Here is a 21,055-nt window from a genome sequence, read left to right as displayed (position 1 = left end):
CATTCCCTTGACACCCTTCACAAGGGAGGTTTTTTGAGTTTCTTTGTAATTCCATACCTCCTGGGAAGTTCTGTAAGCCGTGTGCTTGGGTGATCAAACACAGATCAGGGAAAATCTAAAATGACTTCTCTTGTTTCACAAAAGCTCTGTCTCATCTTTCTTTTTCTAACTCACAACCCTCGTGAGAGCTTTCCCAGTGTTATCCAAAACCAGCCCCTGTACTCACTGGGCAGGAAGAGACCAAAGGAAAAGCCAGGCCATACCAGGTTGGCAGGGGGAGATTTAATATTAGCAACGGGAACTTACTACGTAGGGAGCTTGTCCTGAAAGGCAGTGAGATGAACGGATCTCCACATCTCAGGAGCTTATAAAGAGGCCCTCAGTGGACTCGGTCAAGCATACTGTGCAGGAGTTCTCAACATCACCTCACTACCTCCAGGCTATGTCCTTGGAGCAGCCTCTAGGAGCGGGAAAAGGCAAGTGAAACCCACATTCCAAGGACAGGGGAGTGGGTAGGGAGCCTTGAGTGTCCAGCTGTTGGAGGCCACATCTTTTTGATGACGTCACCCATCATCTGGGGAATGCTCACCCTTCCTGCGTCCATCATAGTGTCTCAGCCTCTCTCTGGAATGGAGTCTGAGACCAGTCAGACTGGAGTCACCTGGTGAGCTCTACAGAGGTAATCTGCCTCCCAGATCCTTGCTAGCCCCCAAAACGAAGGTGACCTTGCTGTCAAAAATCCACTCTTTGCTGGTAATTTCCTTGTCCTGCCCCCTTCTGCCTAAAAAGGTCTTTCGTTTTGTACAGCTCTTTGGAGCTCCTTTCTATCTGCTAGATGGGATTCTGATCCATGAATTGTTGAATAAATCCAACAAGATCTTTAAAATTTACTCAATTAAATTTTATTTTTTATCTTGGGGTTTCAATATTTGCCCCCCAAACTGGAAACCACAGCTCATTTTACTTCATTTGCCAAAAATGTCTGGTCTGGTCACTACTTCTTACTAGAGCCCAGTCCTGGGAGCTATTTTTATCAAGCAAAGCTCCTATTCACAAAGGAAAGGAAAATTAAAAAAAAAAATAAATGGGTAGAATTATTTCTTGGAAAGGAATTATGAAATAGTGAAACATGCTTTTTAAACAGAGGTGATTTTAAGATCACATACAACTTATTTGAAAACAATACTAATGTTTATTATCATGTGGTTAAGGACAGGTTATAAGGACATTTAAACAACAGAGTGCTTAACCTTGAACTGGCTTGAGATAAAAAGTAAATAAGAATTAATGGGTGTCAAACAGCCTTATTAGGAAAAGGCAAGAAATGTGCGTCCGCGTTTCGGACAGATTTTGCTTCTTAACTATTCTAATAAACTGGCATTCATTGGGAAATTATAATTAAAAATGAAATGTGTTTGTAACTCAGAAAACCTGTCTACAAAGAAGAGAAAGAAAATCATCTTTTTACTGAAGAAGCATTAGGCCAGAACATGATATGCATCTCGGGCCATCTGCTAACAACAGCAAAGACAGAAGGGAGGCTTCCTCTCTCGCAGCTCAGTGGCTGCACCCCTGACATTCGGTGGGTTTTGCAATTTGAAGTCAGATGGTAGTTGAAGTTAGGTCCGTCCTGTCCCAGAGAACTGGGAGGTAGGGCGCGATCTTCCCTGATGATTACGTTTCAGAGAGATGGCTCCTGGTTCGAGGTCCTCCAGAGAAACATTCCTGAGTTGTGAGACTGGCAACAGGCTTATTTAGCCATTAAAAATATTTACATCTTTTGCTTGATAAAACAGAGAAAGAAATTCTGAAAGAAAAGGGAAAGGAAGGTCTCTTCCCTTGTTTCCGAAAGGCAGAATTAAACCCTTCTCTGCCCTTACACACACCGTGGGTGACTTCTCAATTCACTTACTGTGTGAGCGTCAGAGAACCAGGAGGCCAAAGCAATTCAGCAAATGTCAACTACGCAGTTTTTCCTTTTTGGCAAAGCAGCAGAAGCATATTTTTCCTGAATGCCTAGACTGAGGATTTTTTAGCTACGGCACTGTTAACATTTTGGGGCCAGATGATTCTGTGTGGTTGGGACAGTCCTGTGCATTGTAGGGCGTTAAGTTCCACTCCTGGCCTCTTTACCCACTAGATGCCAGTAGAATAAGCCCCTCCCAATCTGTTGAGTAAGGAAAGGGTTAAGGTATAGGCAGGGAGAGATAGGAGGCTAGGCTAGGCTCGTGCAGGGGCTACGTGACCAGGCTCACGGAAATCCCACAGGTGGAGAGATGCTGAGATGTACAAAACCAGAGATAAGAGAACACAATGAGACTAAGAAGACTGCCGCGTTTGTCTTCCATGTCGGAGAGGAGACACCACCGTGACACTTCGAGCTGGGCCACTGGAACTTACCCAACGTCAAAGATAAATGAACATGGTGCTCTCAGTGGTGGAGGGGTCAAGGAGATTGAAGTTCCCTGGTCAGTGCTCAATAAAAGATGCCACTCACAGCCTTCAGCGGCAACCACCCGGGACCCCTCTCCCTCTAGAAAGCTGTCTTCTTTCCTTTCTGTTCTCACCGTCACTTAGTAAACTTTCACTTCGCTTCACCCTTGTGTGTCCTCGAGATTCATTCTTTGACTCCGTAAGACAAGAGTGCCGTAACCTTGTAACACTGTGGCCGCAAAATGTCTTCAGTCATAATCAAACGTCCGCAGGGAGTGAGGGTGGGGATCGCCCTCCGTTGAAAACCACTGGCTTCGACAAATGATCTAGACACACAGCTCTTGGGGTGCCTGTGTGGCTCAGGCGGTAAAGCATCCTACTCTTGGTTTTGGCTCAGGTCATGATCTCGGGGTGGTGAGATCAAGCCCCCTGTGGGCTCAGCACCCAGCGGGGAGTCTGCTTAACGTTCTCTCTCTCCCTCTCCCCCTGCCCCTGTCTCCCACCCCGCACCCTGTGTGGTGCAGGCACACACACTCTCTCTCTAGAAACAAAAGAACAAATGACCTCTCCCCCTACCAACCCCACAAAGCAGGGGTGCCTGCGGTGCTCAGTGGATTAAGCCTCTTGCCTTGGGCTTAGGTCATGATGCCAGGATCCTGGGATGGAGCCTCACGTTGGGCTCCCAGCTCAGCGGGGAGCCTGCTTCTCCCCCTGCCTTCTGTTCACCCTGGTTATGCTCTCTTTCTCTCTGTCAAGTATATAAATAGAAATCTTAAAAACAGCAAATATGACAACAAAACTACAGCCCCACCAGGTAGTTGAGCCTCACCGGGGCGGGGATTCCAACATGTCTTCAGCTCTCTCTACCTGAGCCACACCGTCTCAGGCGCTCTGTGTAGCGTCTGGTTGTGTGCCGTCTGAGCATGGCTATTCCAGAGGAATCCACGGCCAGGCCCCTGCGGAGGACACCCCTGTTTGCACCAGCAGCAGCCGCCCACACCTCCCTGTGTTCCACCCGACAATACCTTAGTCGTCTTTCTCAGTCCTTACGACGCAGGAAGTGGGGACCAGCAGCCCGACGGAAAGGGAGAAGCAGGGTCACTGTGGAGTAGTTGAGCCCGACATAAGACTGGATCCCAGGCACCCAAGATCATGACCCGAGCTGGAGGAGGATACTTAACCCACTGAGCCACCCAGGCACCCCCTCTTCTTCTTTTTCTTTCTTTTCTTTTTAGGATTTTATTGATTTATTAGAAAGAGTGTGAATTGAGGGGGGGAGAAGCAGGCTGAGCAGGGGCCTGACACGGGGCTCGATCCCAGGACCCCAGGATCATGACCTGAGCTGAAGGCAGACTCCTAACTCACTGAGCCACCCAGGCGCCCCTTAACATCCCCTTCTAATCTCCCCCAGACTGGGCTCTACCTTCCTTCTGAAGCTCCTCTCCTCATCACGTTTGCTGTGGGTTATTTATCAGAAAGCCTTCTCTGGCACTAAGCTACATGTTTCTTAAGGTCCAGATCCTGTCAGATTCATCTCTCTCTCTTTTTTTTTTTTTAATTTTATTTATTTATTTGACAGAGAGAGATGGAGAGAGAGCAAAAGCAGGGGGAGTGGCAGGCAGAGGGAGAGGGAGAAGCAGACTCCCCACCGAGCCGGAAGTAGGGCTGGATCCCAGGACCCCAGGATCAGGAGCTGAGCCAAAGACAGTCAGTCACTTAACCAACTGAGTCACCACAGCGTCCCCACATTCATCTTTATATCCTCTGCAGCACACACCAGACCCTCGGAAGTGTGGGTTACACAAAGGAACTTCAACAGGTACCAAACTCCGTGATCTGCACGTGTCTTAAACTGATATCCCGGTGTCTGAATAAGATTAGGGAGAGTTTTAGCAGCGTTCAGATTCTGGGAGCTGGGGGCGTTTGTTTCCCCTCAACTGTCTGGACTCCATCTTTCCTTTGTCATAGCTGGGGACACGTGCCCGGGCTAAACAGCTCGATTGTCCCTCTCTTTACCGGCCAGTCCATGCTTCCTGAGTTCCTGCTGTCTTCAAAACACCAACAGGTTCCCTGTTCCTGCAGAGTCTAAGCATGGCAGGCGTTGGAGGCCCTGATGGTGCTGAGCAGGACCACGCCGTGGCTGTCTGTTTATTAGAGAAGGTGCAGTTTGGAAACCAGAGCCCATCCTAGACAATTCAGTTGACGGAATATGATTCAGGCAACTGCTTACAAAGTGTTGGAAGAGTTGAAGAGTCAAAGAAAGGACAGGGGAGGGAAGAGGGAGAAGCAAGCGTATATTAGCAAGAGCAGAAAGCTGCCGTTAGGGAGAAGAGGGTATTGGGAGGCCAGGAGCCAGAGCCACCACCATCTGCAGGAACCATAGAGGCCAAGGGCAGGCCACCTCAAGGCGGGCCACTTGAGCATAAAGCTTGTTTTTAGTTAAAACGATCGAGAGCCAGCCGATTCAGGAAAAGCTCTTTACCTTCCCCCACAACTGCTTACAAAGAATTTAGATAGAGGACCTGCTCCAGGTAGAGAACTATCACCGTAGACAATCACCTACCTACACTCCGAACTACACACGGTAGACAGGGAGAACCTAGCAAGGCCTGTTTGACCCAAGTCCTCTGTGTCCTGTTTGTTGTTTCTGAGTGGTTCGGCAAACATTTGCTTACCATTGACATTTTCCATTTTCCCAGAAGATTGCATTCCTCCTCTTTGAAGACGCAGACTCCTGCTCCCTTCTGCTTAGTTCAGAATGACATATATGTTTCCTTTTGACTGTCTTCGGGATTTCCATGTCTATGTGGATTCTCCGTAGATATGTTATTAAATGTGATTTTTCTCCTGTTAATATGTTTCAGGTCTCTTTGACTCTTAGTTTGGTCCCCATTCATGGTCAGGAGTCCTTGAATGGGACAGGAGTCCTTGCCCTCTGACAGAACCACCCACACTGGATGCTCCCAGAGGAGCTGGGGCGGAGGAGGGGCTGCCAGCCAGAAGCTGGAATCTCAGGGGAGCCATGGTCAGACAGGCTGCCCAATTCCCTACCAGTGTCTCTCATGGGAGAAACTGGAGAAGAAAAACTTTCTTCTACCCTCTCAGGTTCACTAAGGGGGGGCCTACGAATTTAACCGACAAAAGGCAGATTAACAAGAGAAAAGGCAGAGTTAGTTTGTGTGGACCATCAGTTTTACAAACCAGAACACTGTGATGCATAACTCTGAGGGGAGATAAGAATTTGGCAATTTATATGCCTAAATTAGTAAGGGAAAGAGAAGCTGGAGAAAAGTCTTCTATTGGGAGAACGAACAGTTTCTCTAAGAAAGATGGATGGGTTTTAGGAGAACAAATAGGAGATAAGAAAGTGTGTGGTGATGTCTGTCTGTACAGGTGCAGGTCAGCTTTCCACTACAACATCGCCCCAGGGAGGGGAAATATGGTAGGTGGGTTACTCTTGGTCTCTGTCCTGGGAACAAACCCACCCCCAGAGGGAACTTATGGAAATTAAATTTCTCAGAATTTTCTCCTTTGAGTCAGGAAAGGGAAGTTCTAAGAGAGCTTCTTGCTGTTTCTGTTGAATCCAGTATCTTCAAGTTAAGATAATCTTCATGATCTGGGTGGATCCTCAGGGGGTTCAGGACACGCGATCCCCAAATACGGCACCGTAGCATGCTGAATATTTTAAGCTGAAGGAGTTTCAGAAAATAGAAGTTGGAAGGTCACAGTGACCTTCCTTCTGCCCTTCTTCCAAAATAGGTAATAAAACCCCCACGTGAGAAGTGTTTTCCCTGCACCCCAGGAAAGGAATATCCTTATCTCCAAAGACAAAGGGACATGGAGAAGCATCTGAACAAACAGGTCTTATCAAGCTTCCTACACTAGGCTTACCGCATAGTCTCTCACCTGTTCTATTTCTACACAACTGCCCACTCCTCATTCAACTGAAAATAAAAATACTGAGATTTAACTGTTTCTTTGGGCATGATGTAAAACCTATATTAAATAAATCGGTGTGCTTTTCTCCTGTTATTCTGTCCCTGTTGGCTTAATTTTCAGACCCAGCCCAGAACCCTGGATGGTTGAGGAAAACTTCTTCCTTCCCGAGGGTCCCCACAGGTTTAACCCAACTGAGGGCCGGTTAGGGAAGAGAGCCTGGGAAACAGAAGTGTTCAGCCTCCAGGCCCTGAAATTCGGAGAAAAAGGAAGCAAGGAATGGTTCTTTCAGCAAACGACTGACCCATCTCTTTTTCTGTGGTCAGCTGTGATCTAGTTTTACCGTTTGCCTCTCCTCCAGTCCTCCGTTGTGAAGGAAACATGCCCAGACAGCAAGCCCAGGGGTTCACTTCTGGGTCTACTCAAATTGCTACCTTAGTGGTACTGCCTAAATAGCCCTCAGAGCTTTGCATCTGAGAGACCTCCACCATGCCCCCAGCAGTCCTATACATGAAAACTTCCAATTTATGTAGGTTTATAAGCAGCAGCAAACTGTCCAAATAAAACACCCGAGTAACACTGGGAAACCTCTTAATTCACAATGTAGATGTGACTAGTCTTCCCAGAGATACGGAATAAGCCATTGCACCTAGGGAACAACTGACCGGAATTCTAGCAGAGACCAGCCAGGGCACCTGTTTTGAGGGTGAGAGTCAACCTTGTCTTTCTCCAGAGATCACTGAAGTTCATGACGGAAGAGCAGAAGTCTGGGATTCTTTGGTCTTAGCCTGCTTAGTGGCTTGTATCAGACGTAGGAATCCAATCAGCCACTATTTATGAATGAAATCACAAGCTGCTATAAATCAGAAACATCCAAATAAATAAATAAATAAATAACAACATCCTAGTTACACATTTGGAATAAATAGTGGGAAAGACTCCTTCTCATTGCCAAACTGACAAGAAAGAGGTTTCGCAGCATCTGCTAGAATCTGCTCATTTGGCAGGAAAAGGTAACGAAGTACGCACTGTCCTCAGTAATAGGACAGATGCAGCAGCTGCCAAGCTTGTGCCTCTTGTTCTTCTCCTAGTTAGGGAGGCATCACAGCATTCTTACCTTTTCTCTGTGGGGATGTGGACTCATGTTCTCTGTGCTTCTCTCAAGGACTTTCAGCTTCTGCAAGAACACATGTTCCTCCAGCCCAACATCTTGGCACAGGTGAGTCTTTCTGGGAGCAGGGTCATTAGTGATGGTGGCATCTGGCATAACTCTAGGAAGCTGGGGCACAGGGGAAGTCAGCTGTTACCGACAGCTGTGAGAGGCTCGTTTCTCTGCATTTTAGTTTCCCCAGCAGAGTGGCACAGACACCTTCATTAACATTTAATTTTGATTTAGTATGTCTGTGCTGGCTGGAAAGAATAAAGTAGCCTGTTGCCTATAAAAGTTCAAGTCCCTTTGAGGTTATTCTGAACTGCACCTGGTCGGGCCCAAGTGAGGGGTAGAGGAAGCTGTTCAAGGTCATTTCACCTTCTTCCTGCTACAGGAGTCTTGAAAGATGAACTTAAAAGCTATGTGAAGAGTTGGGATTACTTACACAAACCCCTCTTCCTACACCCTTGTGATCATGCTGAGAATAAGAACCAAGAACTAAGGTTGTGTAATACAGATAGAAGGAAAACAGATATCAGTCCTGGTGATGGAGTTTTTTAAGTCCGCAACGTGATGTGTTTTGAACAAAACTAAAGAGTGAAGAAGGTCCTTTCTTTGACTAAATTTTTTTTTTTTTAAACCACACTTTAGATAGTCTCCTCAGCGCATTCTTTTGGACCAGGCCTCATCTTGGAACTATAAAATCTGCAGACTCTCAGCATGAATGATTTCATCCATTCTGTAGCCCCAGAAGGCCTTGCTAAAAGCCCTGAGCAAACACTAACATGATTTCTAATTGCTCAAGGTTGCACCCCTAGGATGGCCCCAAATCTCTCTAAAGTATCTGTCTGAGAAAGTTGCCCATGGAAGTACTATTTGTTCCAGCTAAAACCTGGTAATAATGAGGCCCCAGAAATGGCTCACCCAAAGCCTTCCACAGCTACTTCAGGAACCTTGCAGTTGTCCGTCTCATCACCCCAGATTTTTGTTTTTTGTTTTTATTCAGTCGAGTTTACATATACGGTATTATTAGTTTCAGGGGTAGAATTTAGTGAGTCATTGGTTGCGTACAACACCCAGTGCCCATTACATCACGTGCCCTCCTTACTCCCCAGTTATCCCTTCCCCCCAACCACCTCCCCTCTAACACCCCTCAGTTTGTTTCCTAGAGTTAAGAGTCTCTTACAGTGTGCCTCCCTCTCTGTTTTCATCTTATTTTCTTTTTCCTTCCTTTCCCCTGTGTCATCTGTTTTGTTTCTTAAATTCCACGTAAGAGTGAAATCATATGGTATTTGTCTTTCTCTGACTGACTCGTTTTGCTTAGCATAATACTGCCTCAAAATCAAGAATAGGTCAACACCTCAATATATAATAGTGAACTCACAAGTTTCAAAGATAAAGAGAAAATCCTGAAAGCACCTCAGGACAAGAGGTCCTTAACCTACAAGTTAGACACATAAGTCCTGCAGCAGACCTGTCCACAGGGGCCTGGCAGGCCAGAAAGGACTGGCATGATATAGTCAACATGTTATGGGAAAAATATGCAGCCTTCTACTACCCAGCACTGCCTTCTCAAGGACCTGGAGTCCCTTGTTGAAATGAAGATGTGCAGGGTACCTCCGGCTCCCGGACCTAGGCAATGGGCAGCTTGCTCTAACTCGCACCACTACCTCCTGTAGCAAAGATACTAGAAGTCTGCTTCTCCTCCAGATAAGCACCGATGATTAAACCCAGTCTGCTGGGACTCCCACTTGTTCCCCTCCTTACTCCTTCATTCTGGCTTTAAAACACCCACCCCTCTGCATGGATAGAAGTTGAGCTCTGTTCACACTGGACCGTCTTCCCCACTGCAGTAGTTCTTACTGAATAAAGTCTATCCTTGCCCCTTTAACCAGTGTCTGGATTAGTTTAGTTTAGTTTAGTTTAGTTTAGACAGATCACCATGTTCACAGGGCTGAGGTTATGAACTTGATCTCCACATGGCTCTGTCCGTATGGCCACAATGTGCACACCTCAGGCAGGTGTCATCAGTGCCTCTCAATGATCCTGAGGGAAACCAGATTAGAAAGTAGAGGGTAGTCACCATTTGCTGCTTTGTTTGTTTGTTGCTGCTGTTTTGGGTTCTCATTACTGTTTTAAGAGCTCAAATGTCCAGATGGTGTGGGATATAGTCTTCACTTTGTTAACTTCAACTAGAAGACTATCTTCATGTCTGCCCTTCCCAGATGTCCTTCTCCCTTTCTATTTCAGACATTCCCAATTCCTCTGCCCTGTTAGCAGCTAGTTCACACAGACCTCTTCTACCAGGTCTTTCTCAAAACTCCACCTCCCACTTCTCTCTTTCTAGTGTTGATAAGCCCTTTTGTACCATTTCATCTGTTTCATCAGTGGCTCATGTTCATGTTAACTAGGCAGGAAACAAGAACCAAATATCCCAAATTTGTTTTCCATCAGTATAAAGCATCAGGCTAAATATATCCAAAACCTTCAGTAAAATGCATTTAGCTATTTTCATGGAGCTTTCAAACAGCTTTGGGAAATTTCAACAAAATGATGTTGAATTCCCTCACCATTTCTAGGATGGGCAATGGGATGTTATCATGATTCTCTAAGTGCTTACACATTTATTCAGAATCAAAGCGGTGTTCCTGCACTTTATACAGAGGAGTCAGGTTACTTCCTGTGCGTCTTCTCTAATTTTGTGTGTGATCAGACAATATTATATTTTATCCAAGGAAAAAAATCATTTAGCATACAGCATTTTAACAACTAGTTCTTTATCCCTTGTTGTTGGCCCACATTTTCATAGTTTTACACAGACCTCTTCATTATTGTAACACACTCTATGCCCATTTAAGAGAGAAAAAAAAAGGTGTGGGAAAATTAAATAGACTAGATGGCTTGTAAAACTTCTCAGAGTTAGGGATTCAAACTTCTAGTGTCTGTGGTAATTGGATTTTTTTTTGTTGTTGTTGTTGTTGTTCTTTTGTTTTAATCAACCAGAGGTAGGACTTCTATGTTTTACTTAAGCTGTTGTTAACAGGATAAGTAAAAAAACAAAACAAAACAAAACAAACAAACAAAAAAAAAACTTTTCACTGGAGAAAAGTGCAGTTAATAAAAATGGTAGGCAGGGCACGTGGTTGGTTGAGCATGCGACTCTTGGTTCTTTCCGGCTCTGGTCATGGTCTCAGGGTTGTGGGATAGATCCCTGGGTCAGGGTCTGTGCTCAGCATGGAGTTTGCTTGGGACTCTCTCCCTCTCCCTCTGGCCCTCACCACCACTCTCCCTGTCTCTAAAATAAAAAAATCTTTCAAGAAGTGGCAGGCATTTGTTGCAGTTGATTTCTACAATTTTCAGGAATATAAAACCGTCCTTTCAATGGGCAAAATACATTTAACTTAGAATGTTCATATGTTGTGATCCACCAGGGGCCCTCTAGAATGGGGTTTTCTAATTGTGTCCTATGCTATTTTCAGATATATTAGTTCCCTATGGCAGCTATAACAAATCACCAACAAATCCCTGGCTTAAAACAACACAATTCTACTATTTTACAATTCTGAAGGTCAGAAGTCTCAAGAGGGTCTCAGGAGGCTAATGGGTATCAGCAGAGCTGAGATCTTTCCTGAGGCTGTAGGAGACAATCTGTTCTCTGCTCTTTCCAGCTTGTAGAGGCTGCCTGCATTCCTTGGCTTGAGGCCCCCGTCCACCCTCAAAGCCAGTAATGGTTCCTTGCGTCTCTTACATCACATCATCTGACACTGTTTCTCCTGAACTTCTTTCCTTTATAAGGACTTTTGTGATTAGGTGGGGCCACTAGATAATTCAGGATAATCTCTCCATCCCCAGTTAAGTCTGCCATCTCAATCAACTCCTTCCCAAACATGTGCAGGGAAGCTCATAATGTAAACAAACACAATAATGATTAAAAAAAAAACAGTTACCAGCATGATGCAGGCTCTTGTTACTTAGTGGGGTGACCCAGGGCAAGGCACACTTTTTTGTAACATTTAGAGTAAAAAAATAACATATACCTCAGAGGAATTATCTAGATAATACATGGGCAAATGTTTAGTAGTCCTGGCATGTGACAAAACCCTCAATAAATGATAGTTTCTTGTCATCCTTATTACTGTTAAGAGTTACAAAAGAAAATATATACTTATCAATGTAATTATGATGAGAAATTGTCCAAGAAAACCAAGTATGGCAATGCTTACATTTCCTTGGTGTTTCCCTTGTCATGATGGGATGCAGAGCTCTTTCTGCTTGGGTCTTGAAGCTGTTTAGTGCAGAGTTGCCTGAGGGGAGGTGGCAAGTCCCCCATGGTGCTGAGTCTCTGGTCCTCCTCATTCTCAGGCCAGTTCTATCCCTGCTGTGGCTTGAGAATGTGGTCACTAAACATTGCTTTTCGTGGAAACTAGATATATGTGGATTTCTGTCACATATACTGGAAAAACATTTCTTATATATTAAGTTCTTAAGGGTATGTGAGTCTATTTTTATTCTCACCCTGTTCCCATTGACCTTTTTCCCTTCTTCAGTAGAGCTGGAACGTTCATACTTCTTTACATTTTAAAATCTGGGGCTAACCTACTGCGTCATTACACTTCACATAGCCTTTTAGTGGAACTGACCTAGAGAAGCCTTGATGGAGGGCAGGGGGTGATCGTCCTGGACTGCTGATGGAGCGATTTTGGTTTCTGTAAAGGTAGCTCCCTCTCCCCCCAATCTTGCCATCTCTAATCTTAAATTAAGTTGGTCAACTATACTTCAATTAAAAACAAATAAATAGAAATAAATCAAGGTTACTACTCAGTTTCTTATAAATAGGCTAGCAAAAATTAGCAGTCATCTTTAGGCTTGCTTACTTGGGCGGCCTCGTGAAACTGGGGTTTCTAGATTTAAAAAAACGAAGACTGAACTATGAGCCACTGTGAGCACACCTCAGTGGCTGGGCCCGAGCAGCCAGCAGGCTAGCCGTGGCTCTTTCACAACTTTTTTAGCTGTAACAAGTGGAATATGTGCAGGGAAACCCAAGGTCTTACTGAGACATTGGATGCCATGCTCTGACTCGTACAAAGGGCGGAGTGTCAATGAATGAGATGTGGCGCTAGGGCTAGGATCAAGGGACACTGAGGAGAGGATAAAATGGGCGGGTTCTACTAAGACTGGATGAACCTTAACTCCACACACTTTAGTTGGGAGAGCCTTGGTCTGAATTCCTGCTGAGCAACTAACTTGTACGTAACTTTGGGAAAGTTATTTTAATTTCTCTGTGTTTCAGTTTACTCATCTGTAAAATGGAAGTAATAATATTATGGGCCTTACATGTCGTCACAAGGATTAAATCAGACACATGAAAGACTTACAACAGTCCCTGGCACATAGAAATTACCAGGGAAATGACGGTTATGATAGTCTCGTCTAAAATGTTAAGGCACAAAGAACTGAGACTGTCGATCTCTTTCCATGTTTCTAGGGGGTGTCTCAGACAGGTGAGTAAATCTTTAAGCCAGTCCAGCCCTCAAAAACACTGCTAGTTATTACTTTTCCTATAATCGACATTTGAGCTATAATCTAAAAAGGGAAGGGGAGAGGCAATATTTAAGTTGTGTTTAAAGAGAATCTTCAAATTGCTGATTTGGGTACTTCTTTGCACAGGTCCCTACTTTGTGTGATAGACTGGGCTAAGTGTTGCGTGGCACCCAAAGATGACAAAAAAGGTCTCGGCCCTCCAGGGGATTTCAAACTAGTGCTATGAAGAAAGACATGGGCCTAATGAAGGGCCCAGAATACTCACAGGAGGGAAGAGCCCACGTATGGGGTGGGGAAGAGCACACACTTGGACAGTTTCATAGAGGAGACCGTACTTTAGAGTTTGTAGCTGACACCTGAAGCACATGGTACATTTTTAAAATAGGATTTTTTTATTTATTTACTCGAGAGAGAGAGTGTGTGTGTACAAGTAGGGGAAAGGGCAGAGGGAGAAGAGAGAATCTCAAGCAGATTCCACAGTGAATATGGAGGCTGATGTGGGGCTTAGGCTTATGACCTGAGCCAAAACCAAGAGGTGGATGACCAATCAGCTAGACCACCCATGCGCACCCACACAGTACATCTTAAAGATAACTTTTCATGCACTGGGGGTAGCAAAAAAAAACCCCAAACAAAAAAACAATTAGGAAATGAAGGGTCTGGAAATCCCTTCTGGGGGTATTTCTGGGATTTCAATTTCAATTTCGTCTAGTTTGATGAAAAAATGTGTAAGAGAATAATACAAGGTCTGGCTGCAAATGAGGCTGGAGATAAGTGGAAGTAGTTGGATTTCATTGTGGTGCTAGACACTAGACATGAGAGCAGAGAAATCATGTCCAAGTGTCAAAGAAGATGGATTATTAATGGGCAGGTGAAGAGTATATTCAAACATCATCCACAGTTCTTCATGTATAATTAAGATGTATTTTTTTCATTGATAAATTATAAGGAATCTTCAGTAAAAATATGCACAATAAATCATTACTATTTGAAAATGCTCATCAGACAGCTTCATGCCTTTTCAGTGGAAGAGGCCTCAACACTGGGGAAATCAGAAGGCGGCCTCAATAACTCTTCCACTTCCTCTTGTAAAGCCTCTGCTTTCTCGTGCAACAGCATCTACAATAAAAACATCAAGACATGAGGCCAGAATATGCATTGTCAGGAGCCGCGGCCATCTTTACCACCGTCTGAACCCTTACACATCAGCGATCCAGACACTGAGACCAATAATGAGAATGAAAAATAGCCACTTAAGCATAAGTGATTATAGTAAATGAAACTGAAGCATCTACCTAAAGCCATTTTAACTGATCAGGGCACTTGGTATACCAAAAATAAAGGAGCTTTATTACTCTCAAAGATCTGTTTTATTGAAGACTCAGCTACTTAAAAATTAATTTACAATCTGTAAAATTTAAGGCAGTTTTGCAAAAATTTAATTAGCTCTTGAAAATGTTATCCTTTATATATGCTTTTTATTATTCCTCAAAGTTTAGTATGCTATCTTTTAAAAATCTCTATCAGTGTTTCAAAGAAAAATTTTGTTCAAGCTCCTAAAATTAACATGGCTAATTTCAAAAGAAACATAATGAGTCAAGAAAGTATTTCTGAATGTGGCACATGGTAGATGTCAATGAATATTTGTTGAGTAATGGTCTTCCCTTTCTTTTAAAAACTGGAAAAAGGGGTGCCTGACTGGCACCCCTTTTTCCGGTTTTAGTCTCTCGGTCTTGGGGTTGTGAGTTCGATCCCCACAGTGGGTGTAAGGATTATTAAAAAAATAAACTTTAAAAACAAAAAAACAGACATACAGTTTTGGTGTTTGCTGCAGCTAGGTGCTGGGTATACTGGGGGGCAGAATTTGCATTACTTCTGTTACAGAAGTTTTATAACAAAAAGTTCAGCAAAATCACATGGAGGAAAAAAAAATCATAGGACACAAAACGAAAGTGGAAAACACACTCTACTCATTTGACATAAAGCACAGCATTGCATAGCATTATAGACAGAAGAAATTAAAAGGCAATGAGGCAAGCTTTCCAGTAGCTGAGGTAATGGTGACCATGTAAACTCATCTCCCAATGCACCCTTTAAAAATTATACAGCTCAGGAAGAGCGACAAGTACACTGCACAGAAGCCATGTGTCAGCACTGCTAGACTACAGAGAACACCATCATCTTTGTATTATGGTAAAAATACCTGCCAAATTGCAGCAGGACCTTTTCTCAAGCTTCTAGTCCAAGGGATTGCAGAGATGGTGAGATTGAGAAAAAAAATACATGGGAAGGAGAAGAGGGGAACAGAAAGTTTTAGATTCAATATAATCACCTCCAGAGAGAGAAAGGCTACCCCAAGTATGAAAACACTGAGAAAAGACTTGATAGATTGAAGCACTGCCTACAAGAAGGGACTGAAAGCTCATGCGACTCTGGAAGGCAGTCTTGGAAAGGCAACCCCTCGGGGGAGAAGATGAGTAAAATAGGAGAGGAGCCCTTTAAGCTGCGCGGCGCGGCGGTGGGGGGCATACGAGGGTGAAGTTTAGGATACAGTAGGACAAAAGGAATTAAAAAAAAAAAATCAAAGAACTTTTCTTTGCACTCCCCGCGCACCCCAAGCTGTCCATGAAACTATCCTTTGCTACACGGATAGAAAAGACTTTTAAACCAGAATTCTCATCAGCCACTCCAGACGGCCGACTCTGTCTGAGAAGTGCAGGGGCACACCAGTTCTTATTATACTGAATTACCGTATAAAATAAAACAGAAAATGAGAATCAAAGCTCTTCAGCTCATGAACATTTATTCTCCTGAAAGCAAACTATGAAGCAGAAGAACTGTAATACAACATTCCAAACTGAATTAAATATTATTAAATAAGCTATTTAATATAAAATATAATTAGGGGCACCTGAGTGGCTCAGTGGGTTAAGCCTCTGCCTTCGGCTCAAGTCATGATCCCAGGGTCCTGGGATCGAGCCCCGCATCAGGCTCCCTGCTCAGTGGGGAACCTGCTTCCCTTCCATTCTCTCTGCCTGCCTCTCTGCCTACCTGTAATCTCTGTCTGTCAAATAAGTAAATAAAATCTTTAAAAAATATATATATATAATTAAACATTATTAAATAAATAAATATTATTTGGAGATACGGGGGGGAAACACATCTAAATAAGTCCCAAAGTAGGAAGAGATGGACCCAGAACAGGAAGAGTAAGCTCAGGTAAGAAGTGGAAGAAACAGGCAAAATCATATTAGAAATAAAAACCAACAAAGTGATCAAAGAAGAGTAGATTGTAATAAAACTTAATTAGGATCATGAGAGAAGGAACAGGAGTGGGACAAAAAAACAAGATGATGAAAATGAGATAAAGAAAAAAGTAAAGTGGCGCCGGAATGCAGAGTTGGTTAAGCATCTGGTTCAGGTCATAATTTCAGGAACCTGAGATAGAGCCCTGCCTTGGGCTTTATGCTGAGCGCAGAGTCTGCTTAAAGTTTCTCTTTCCCTCTCCCTCTTAACCCCCAGCCCTACTCTCTCAAATAAATAAATAAATAAATCTTTCAAAAAAAGGTAAAAGGGTCAGAGAGATTGAAATGGAAGATGGGCAAAGAAGATCCAACATACATATCACTAGCACTGCTAAGAAAGAAAAATGAAACAGTGGATCATACTGAACTAATAATTAAAACTACAATCTGGGGCGCCTGGGTGGCTTGGTCAGTTGAGCACCTGACTCTTGGCTTCCGCTCAGATAGGGATCTCATGGGTCAAGGGATGGAGCCCCTGGTTGGGTTCGTTCTATGCTCAGTGGAGAGTCTGCTTGAGATTCTCTCCTGCTGCACCCCCCGAATCACACGTGTATGTGAGTGTGTTATGCTCTTTCTCTCTCTCTCAAATAAATCAATTAATTACAAAAATAAAACTACAGTCCAAGGAAACTTCCAGAAATAAAATAAAGATATCCTAGTAAAACTACTTCAATTTAAAATACAGAACATATATTCATGTTTTACATACTAAAAATTCACAAGGATGGGGGGGAACTAAAATGGGATACAAACAGAATCTAACTGCTCTTCCAATGAATTACATAACCACAGTGAAGCAGATTTTTAAAAAAAAAGTGACATTTGAATACATTATTTCAGTTATATATTCTCAGACTAAAGACAAAAAGAGCATATACAATACTGAACTCATTAGTTTTTTTTTGCAATAGTTTGCAAAAAAACAATTTAACAATTCTGGTTTAACAATTCTGAAAATTATTTTCAGTGCATTCTAGGATTGAGCAAAACAGACAAATATGCTGATGAAGACAGGAACTGGGTGTCTCACTGTTGGAGAAAGGAAGTAAAAATAAGAGAAAGGGTAGAACTACAATGAGTCCTGTAGTGTGGGATCAGTGTGGATTAAAGGTGACTGGAAATTCTTTGATGTTTACACTGGAAGGTGGGATTTGATTCTTCTCTTGAACCTGGATTGACTTGTAACCAATGGAGTGTAGTGGAAATGATGCTGTGTGATTTTCAAGGGTGGTCACAAGAAACTGCAGTTTCTGCATTAGTTTCTTGGACTGAGACCATTCCAAGATCTCCTGAATGTTCCCGCTCATATCCCAGGCCCATGCTATAAGAAACCCAAGCTAGGGTGGCTGGCTGCTCAGCGGGTAGAACCTGCAACTCTTGATCTTGGGGTCATGAGCTCCAGGCCACACTGAGCAGAGCTTACATACGGAAAAAAAAAGAAGAAGAAAGAAAAGAAACCTAAGCTACAGATAAATAAGAAACACACAATATTTTAAAAGAAATTATACCAGATTGAATAAAAAGTGGCAGAGAACCTTTGAGCCCTTGGACTTCTATGGACAGGGAAAAGACTGAGAAAGCTCCCCAGCTGCAAACACGGGCCATTCCTTATGGGAAAGAAAGAATGATTCCGATGAGCGATTCAAAGCCAGGAAGCATCATTCCCAGGGAGAAAGAAGTCCTAACCAAGCAACTAGCCACAGGTGCCTGGCTGGATACCAGAACTGCTTCTAGGTGGGGCACACGTCCCCTCCTTTGAATGGCAGTATCCTGTGCTTCTGTCTCTGTTCACCATTGTATGTGTGTCTCTTTAGTTCACAGCTCCTCACAGTGAGAGGAGCATATCTGTAAAATTGTGCTCAAGAAGCATCACCTGCAGCTAGACTTGATTTAGAAGAAACACCGAATCTTGAGCCCGAGTCTAATGCCACAAAGGGATAAATATTTTAAGGATGAGTATATTTTGCATGTGGGAGGAATGTAAATAATCTGTGACCAGAGAGCAGACATTACAGATGACTACAAATTATTTGGCCCAGCCCTCATGTGGAGCCGGGGTCTAATTCCTCTTCTTTTGGATCTGGGCTGATCTTAATGGTCTTCTAGTAACCAACAGGACACAGGAGAAGTGATACTACTTAACTTCTGAGGTTAGTTCAGAAGATTTCCTGCCTTTTCTGCCTTGATCTCTCAAAATGCCCACTCTCTGGGCATTTCCTTGAAACTGAGCTGCCAAGCCATAAGAAACCCTAGCCCCATGGAAAGGCCCTATGTAGCTGCTCCAGTTGAAAGCCCCAAATAACAGCCATTTTCAACCACCAGCCATGTGAGTGAACCATCTTGGATATCCAGTTCAGTCCAATTCAGATGACTATAGGCCCAGTCAAAATCGGACTGTAACTGCATGAAACTCCAAGTAAGAATCATGCAGCTAAACCTTTCCAGAATTCCTAATCCACAAAACACAAGCACAATAAAATAGCTGTTTTAAGCTGCTAAACTGTGGTGTAAAACTTTGTTATGCAGCAGTATGTACCTGGAAAAATTAGAATCGGAGTTACTGAACGAATTCATGGCCTTTAACAATTCACGTGTAAGTAGAGAAAAATATACATTTCTCCATAGATGGGCTCTCTCTACTAAAAGAACCTAGAAACAATGATCTCTCTCTCTGCTTATGAGCATACTTAGCCGCTGGAACCTGGGTTTCTAAAATACCAATCTTCACCAGAAAGAACTACAGCTCGTTGGAAAAATGGCTGATTCCATGACTAAAGCAAGCTGAACCTTGACCATCTTGTGCGAGAGCACTAGTTACCAATTTTCCCGTCTCTCAACTCCAAATCCATCCCCCGTTGTCTTGTAGAGAAAGACACTAGAGGTGGATCCTGTAAACCCGGCTCCTTTGCCAGCTGGGACAACGTTCAGCTTCGTCAGTAGTGGGCACTGGAGGGACTGCCGGAGGATGGGGCTTCTCTTCCCGGGTTTGGTGTGCCTTTTCTTTTGGCTCCCGCAGTGCTAGTCTGGTACCTGGACACCCTATCTGCCATCCCAGAGCCACGGCCACACCCTCTCTCCAGTGAATCCCATCGGCAGCGGGTGGTGTGGGTTGGGGCGGAGGCTCTTCTTGTTACTCTGTCTCACGGCGGCTGAAGTTCTGTCTACCCCTTAGAAGTCAACTAATAGCCTTGTTACTAGTCACTAATCCTTTATATTGAACTTTCCTCTTCAAATTACTGTGTGCTTTCTGTTCCTAATAATTAGACTCGAACAGATATACCCCAAAAGTAAGAAAGCCCAACTATGACGGGGACAGGTCCAAAAGACAAACTGGCCCATGTCTAGATAATGACAACGAGGAGGACAGTAACTGCCTAAAGCTCCATTATTTAATGTGAGAAAAGAGAAATGCTTAGACACAAAGAGAGCTGTTTTCAAATATGTAAAGAACCACCATAGGAACAAAGAAAACAGACTAATTCTGGGGGTAGAACTTACGGCGTAATGGTGGATATTGTAAGAAGGCAACAGTTAGCCTCACTAATGGGGTGCTTTTTGGAACATGGAGAGTGTCCAAAAGTAGAACTACCTAATTTTTGAGGTTGTCAGCTCCTTGTCAATGAAGGTGTGCATAGGTGGGAAGACCAGACAGGATACCGAGGAGGGGCCTTCTGTGGAAAGCGTGAGGAGCGGATTCTGGGAGTTCCAGCTTCTCGGTACCTCAGGGGACTTTTGAGCCTAATTCTTAGCAGGTGCTTTTTCTGTTTTATGAGCCTTGTGGCATAACAGATGCACTCTTTTATCCATATACTGTAAGTACATGCTTTTGTGTCTATAGTTAAATGTTTTTGCTTTTATGTCCAAAGTATAAGGAGGTAACACTACAAAATATTATGAAGGGTAAAAACTGTTTTGTTTGCTTAACTTTTTTTTTTTGTTTTTAAAGATTTTATTTATTTATTTGACAGACAGAGATCACAAATAAGCAGAGAGGCAGGCAGAGAGACAGAGAGAGAGAGGGAAGCAGGCTCCCAACTGAGCAGAGAGCCCGATGTGGGGCTCGATCCCAGGACCCTGGGATCATGACCTGAGCCAAAGGCAGCGGCTTAACACACTGAGCCACCCAGGCGCCCCTGTTTGCTTACCTTTGCTGATGAAACAATTTGCTTGGCCTGGCGTCTTGATAAATGATCAACTGTCCTTATGAGCACTTCAGGATTTGCATTAGCTAAGTGAATCAGACTTTTATAGCCTGCGTTGTATAACTGTTTTGCTCGACCCTAAAGGTATTACACAAATCAACAGGGTCAGAATTTGGGATTAGAAAAAAATAATCAAGTGTCTTATTAAAGGAAAAATTTCACATGCAAGAGATAGAAACAGACTACGGTAATAATAAATATGCAGAGATAACACATCTGAATCCAGAGAAATTTTAAAATATGTATTTGGGTAGTCCCAATCTGACTGCAAGACAGCTTTCTGTGCAGCTTAAGTTAGCCAATGTGTGTTGCAACCAGGAATGAGATGTTCTAGTGCAATATCCTTAAAATGTTTTCACAATCTACTCAGGGGACTGCTGGGGTGCGTGCGTGTGCATGCATCTGTGTGTGTGTGCCTGTCCCCAGGCAGAAGAACGCTTCTGACGGAAGGACTGAGCTCTGCCTTGACACAGTAAGTCAACTTCTTG

The 21,055-nt window shown here is 43.6% G+C and overlaps 1 protein-coding gene and 1 long non-coding RNA gene across 19 annotated transcripts in view; both read right to left on the bottom strand.

Moving 5' to 3' along the window:
- Positions 1–1,172: 1,172 nt before the first annotated feature.
- Positions 1,173–7,648, bottom strand: LOC309862508. 3 transcript variants are annotated; one of them, XR_014310552.1, is made up of 4 exons: positions 7,487–7,648; positions 5,109–7,199; positions 3,301–3,595; positions 1,173–3,181 (listed from the first exon to the last, which is right to left on the bottom strand). It is a non-coding gene; the product is annotated as an uncharacterized lncRNA (long non-coding RNA). The 3 variants fall into 3 exon arrangements; XR_014310554.1 differs by lacking the exons at positions 5,109–7,199; positions 7,487–7,648 and having other exon boundaries at positions 1,173–1,807; positions 3,014–3,181; positions 3,301–5,094; XR_014310553.1 differs by lacking the exons at positions 5,109–7,199; positions 7,487–7,648 and having other exon boundaries at positions 3,301–5,100.
- A 5,781-nt stretch (positions 7,649–13,429) lies between these two features.
- The window catches only part of HELQ (helicase, POLQ like), a 48,094-nt gene continuing 40,468 nt past the window's right edge, over positions 13,430–21,055 (bottom strand). For all 16 annotated transcript variants that reach the window (XR_014310551.1, XM_082726400.1, XM_082726389.1 and 13 more), the window contains 2 exons: positions 20,511–20,645; positions 13,430–14,179 (listed from right to left, as the gene is read on the bottom strand). Coding sequence is in view for 15 of the 16 variants with exons in the window: in XM_082726400.1 (XP_082582526.1) it covers positions 14,072–14,179; positions 20,511–20,645 (243 nt within the window). In the remaining variant the exon portion in view is untranslated. The remainder of the gene's footprint in view (positions 14,180–20,510; positions 20,646–21,055) is intronic.

The sequence above is a fragment of the Mustela nivalis genome, assembly GCF_964662115.1.
Source record: "Mustela nivalis genome assembly, chromosome: 4".
Taxonomy (NCBI): Eukaryota; Metazoa; Chordata; class Mammalia; order Carnivora; family Mustelidae; genus Mustela; species Mustela nivalis.
The sequence above is the reverse complement of the archived record's forward strand: the minus strand, read 5'-3'. Positions and strand labels throughout refer to the sequence as shown.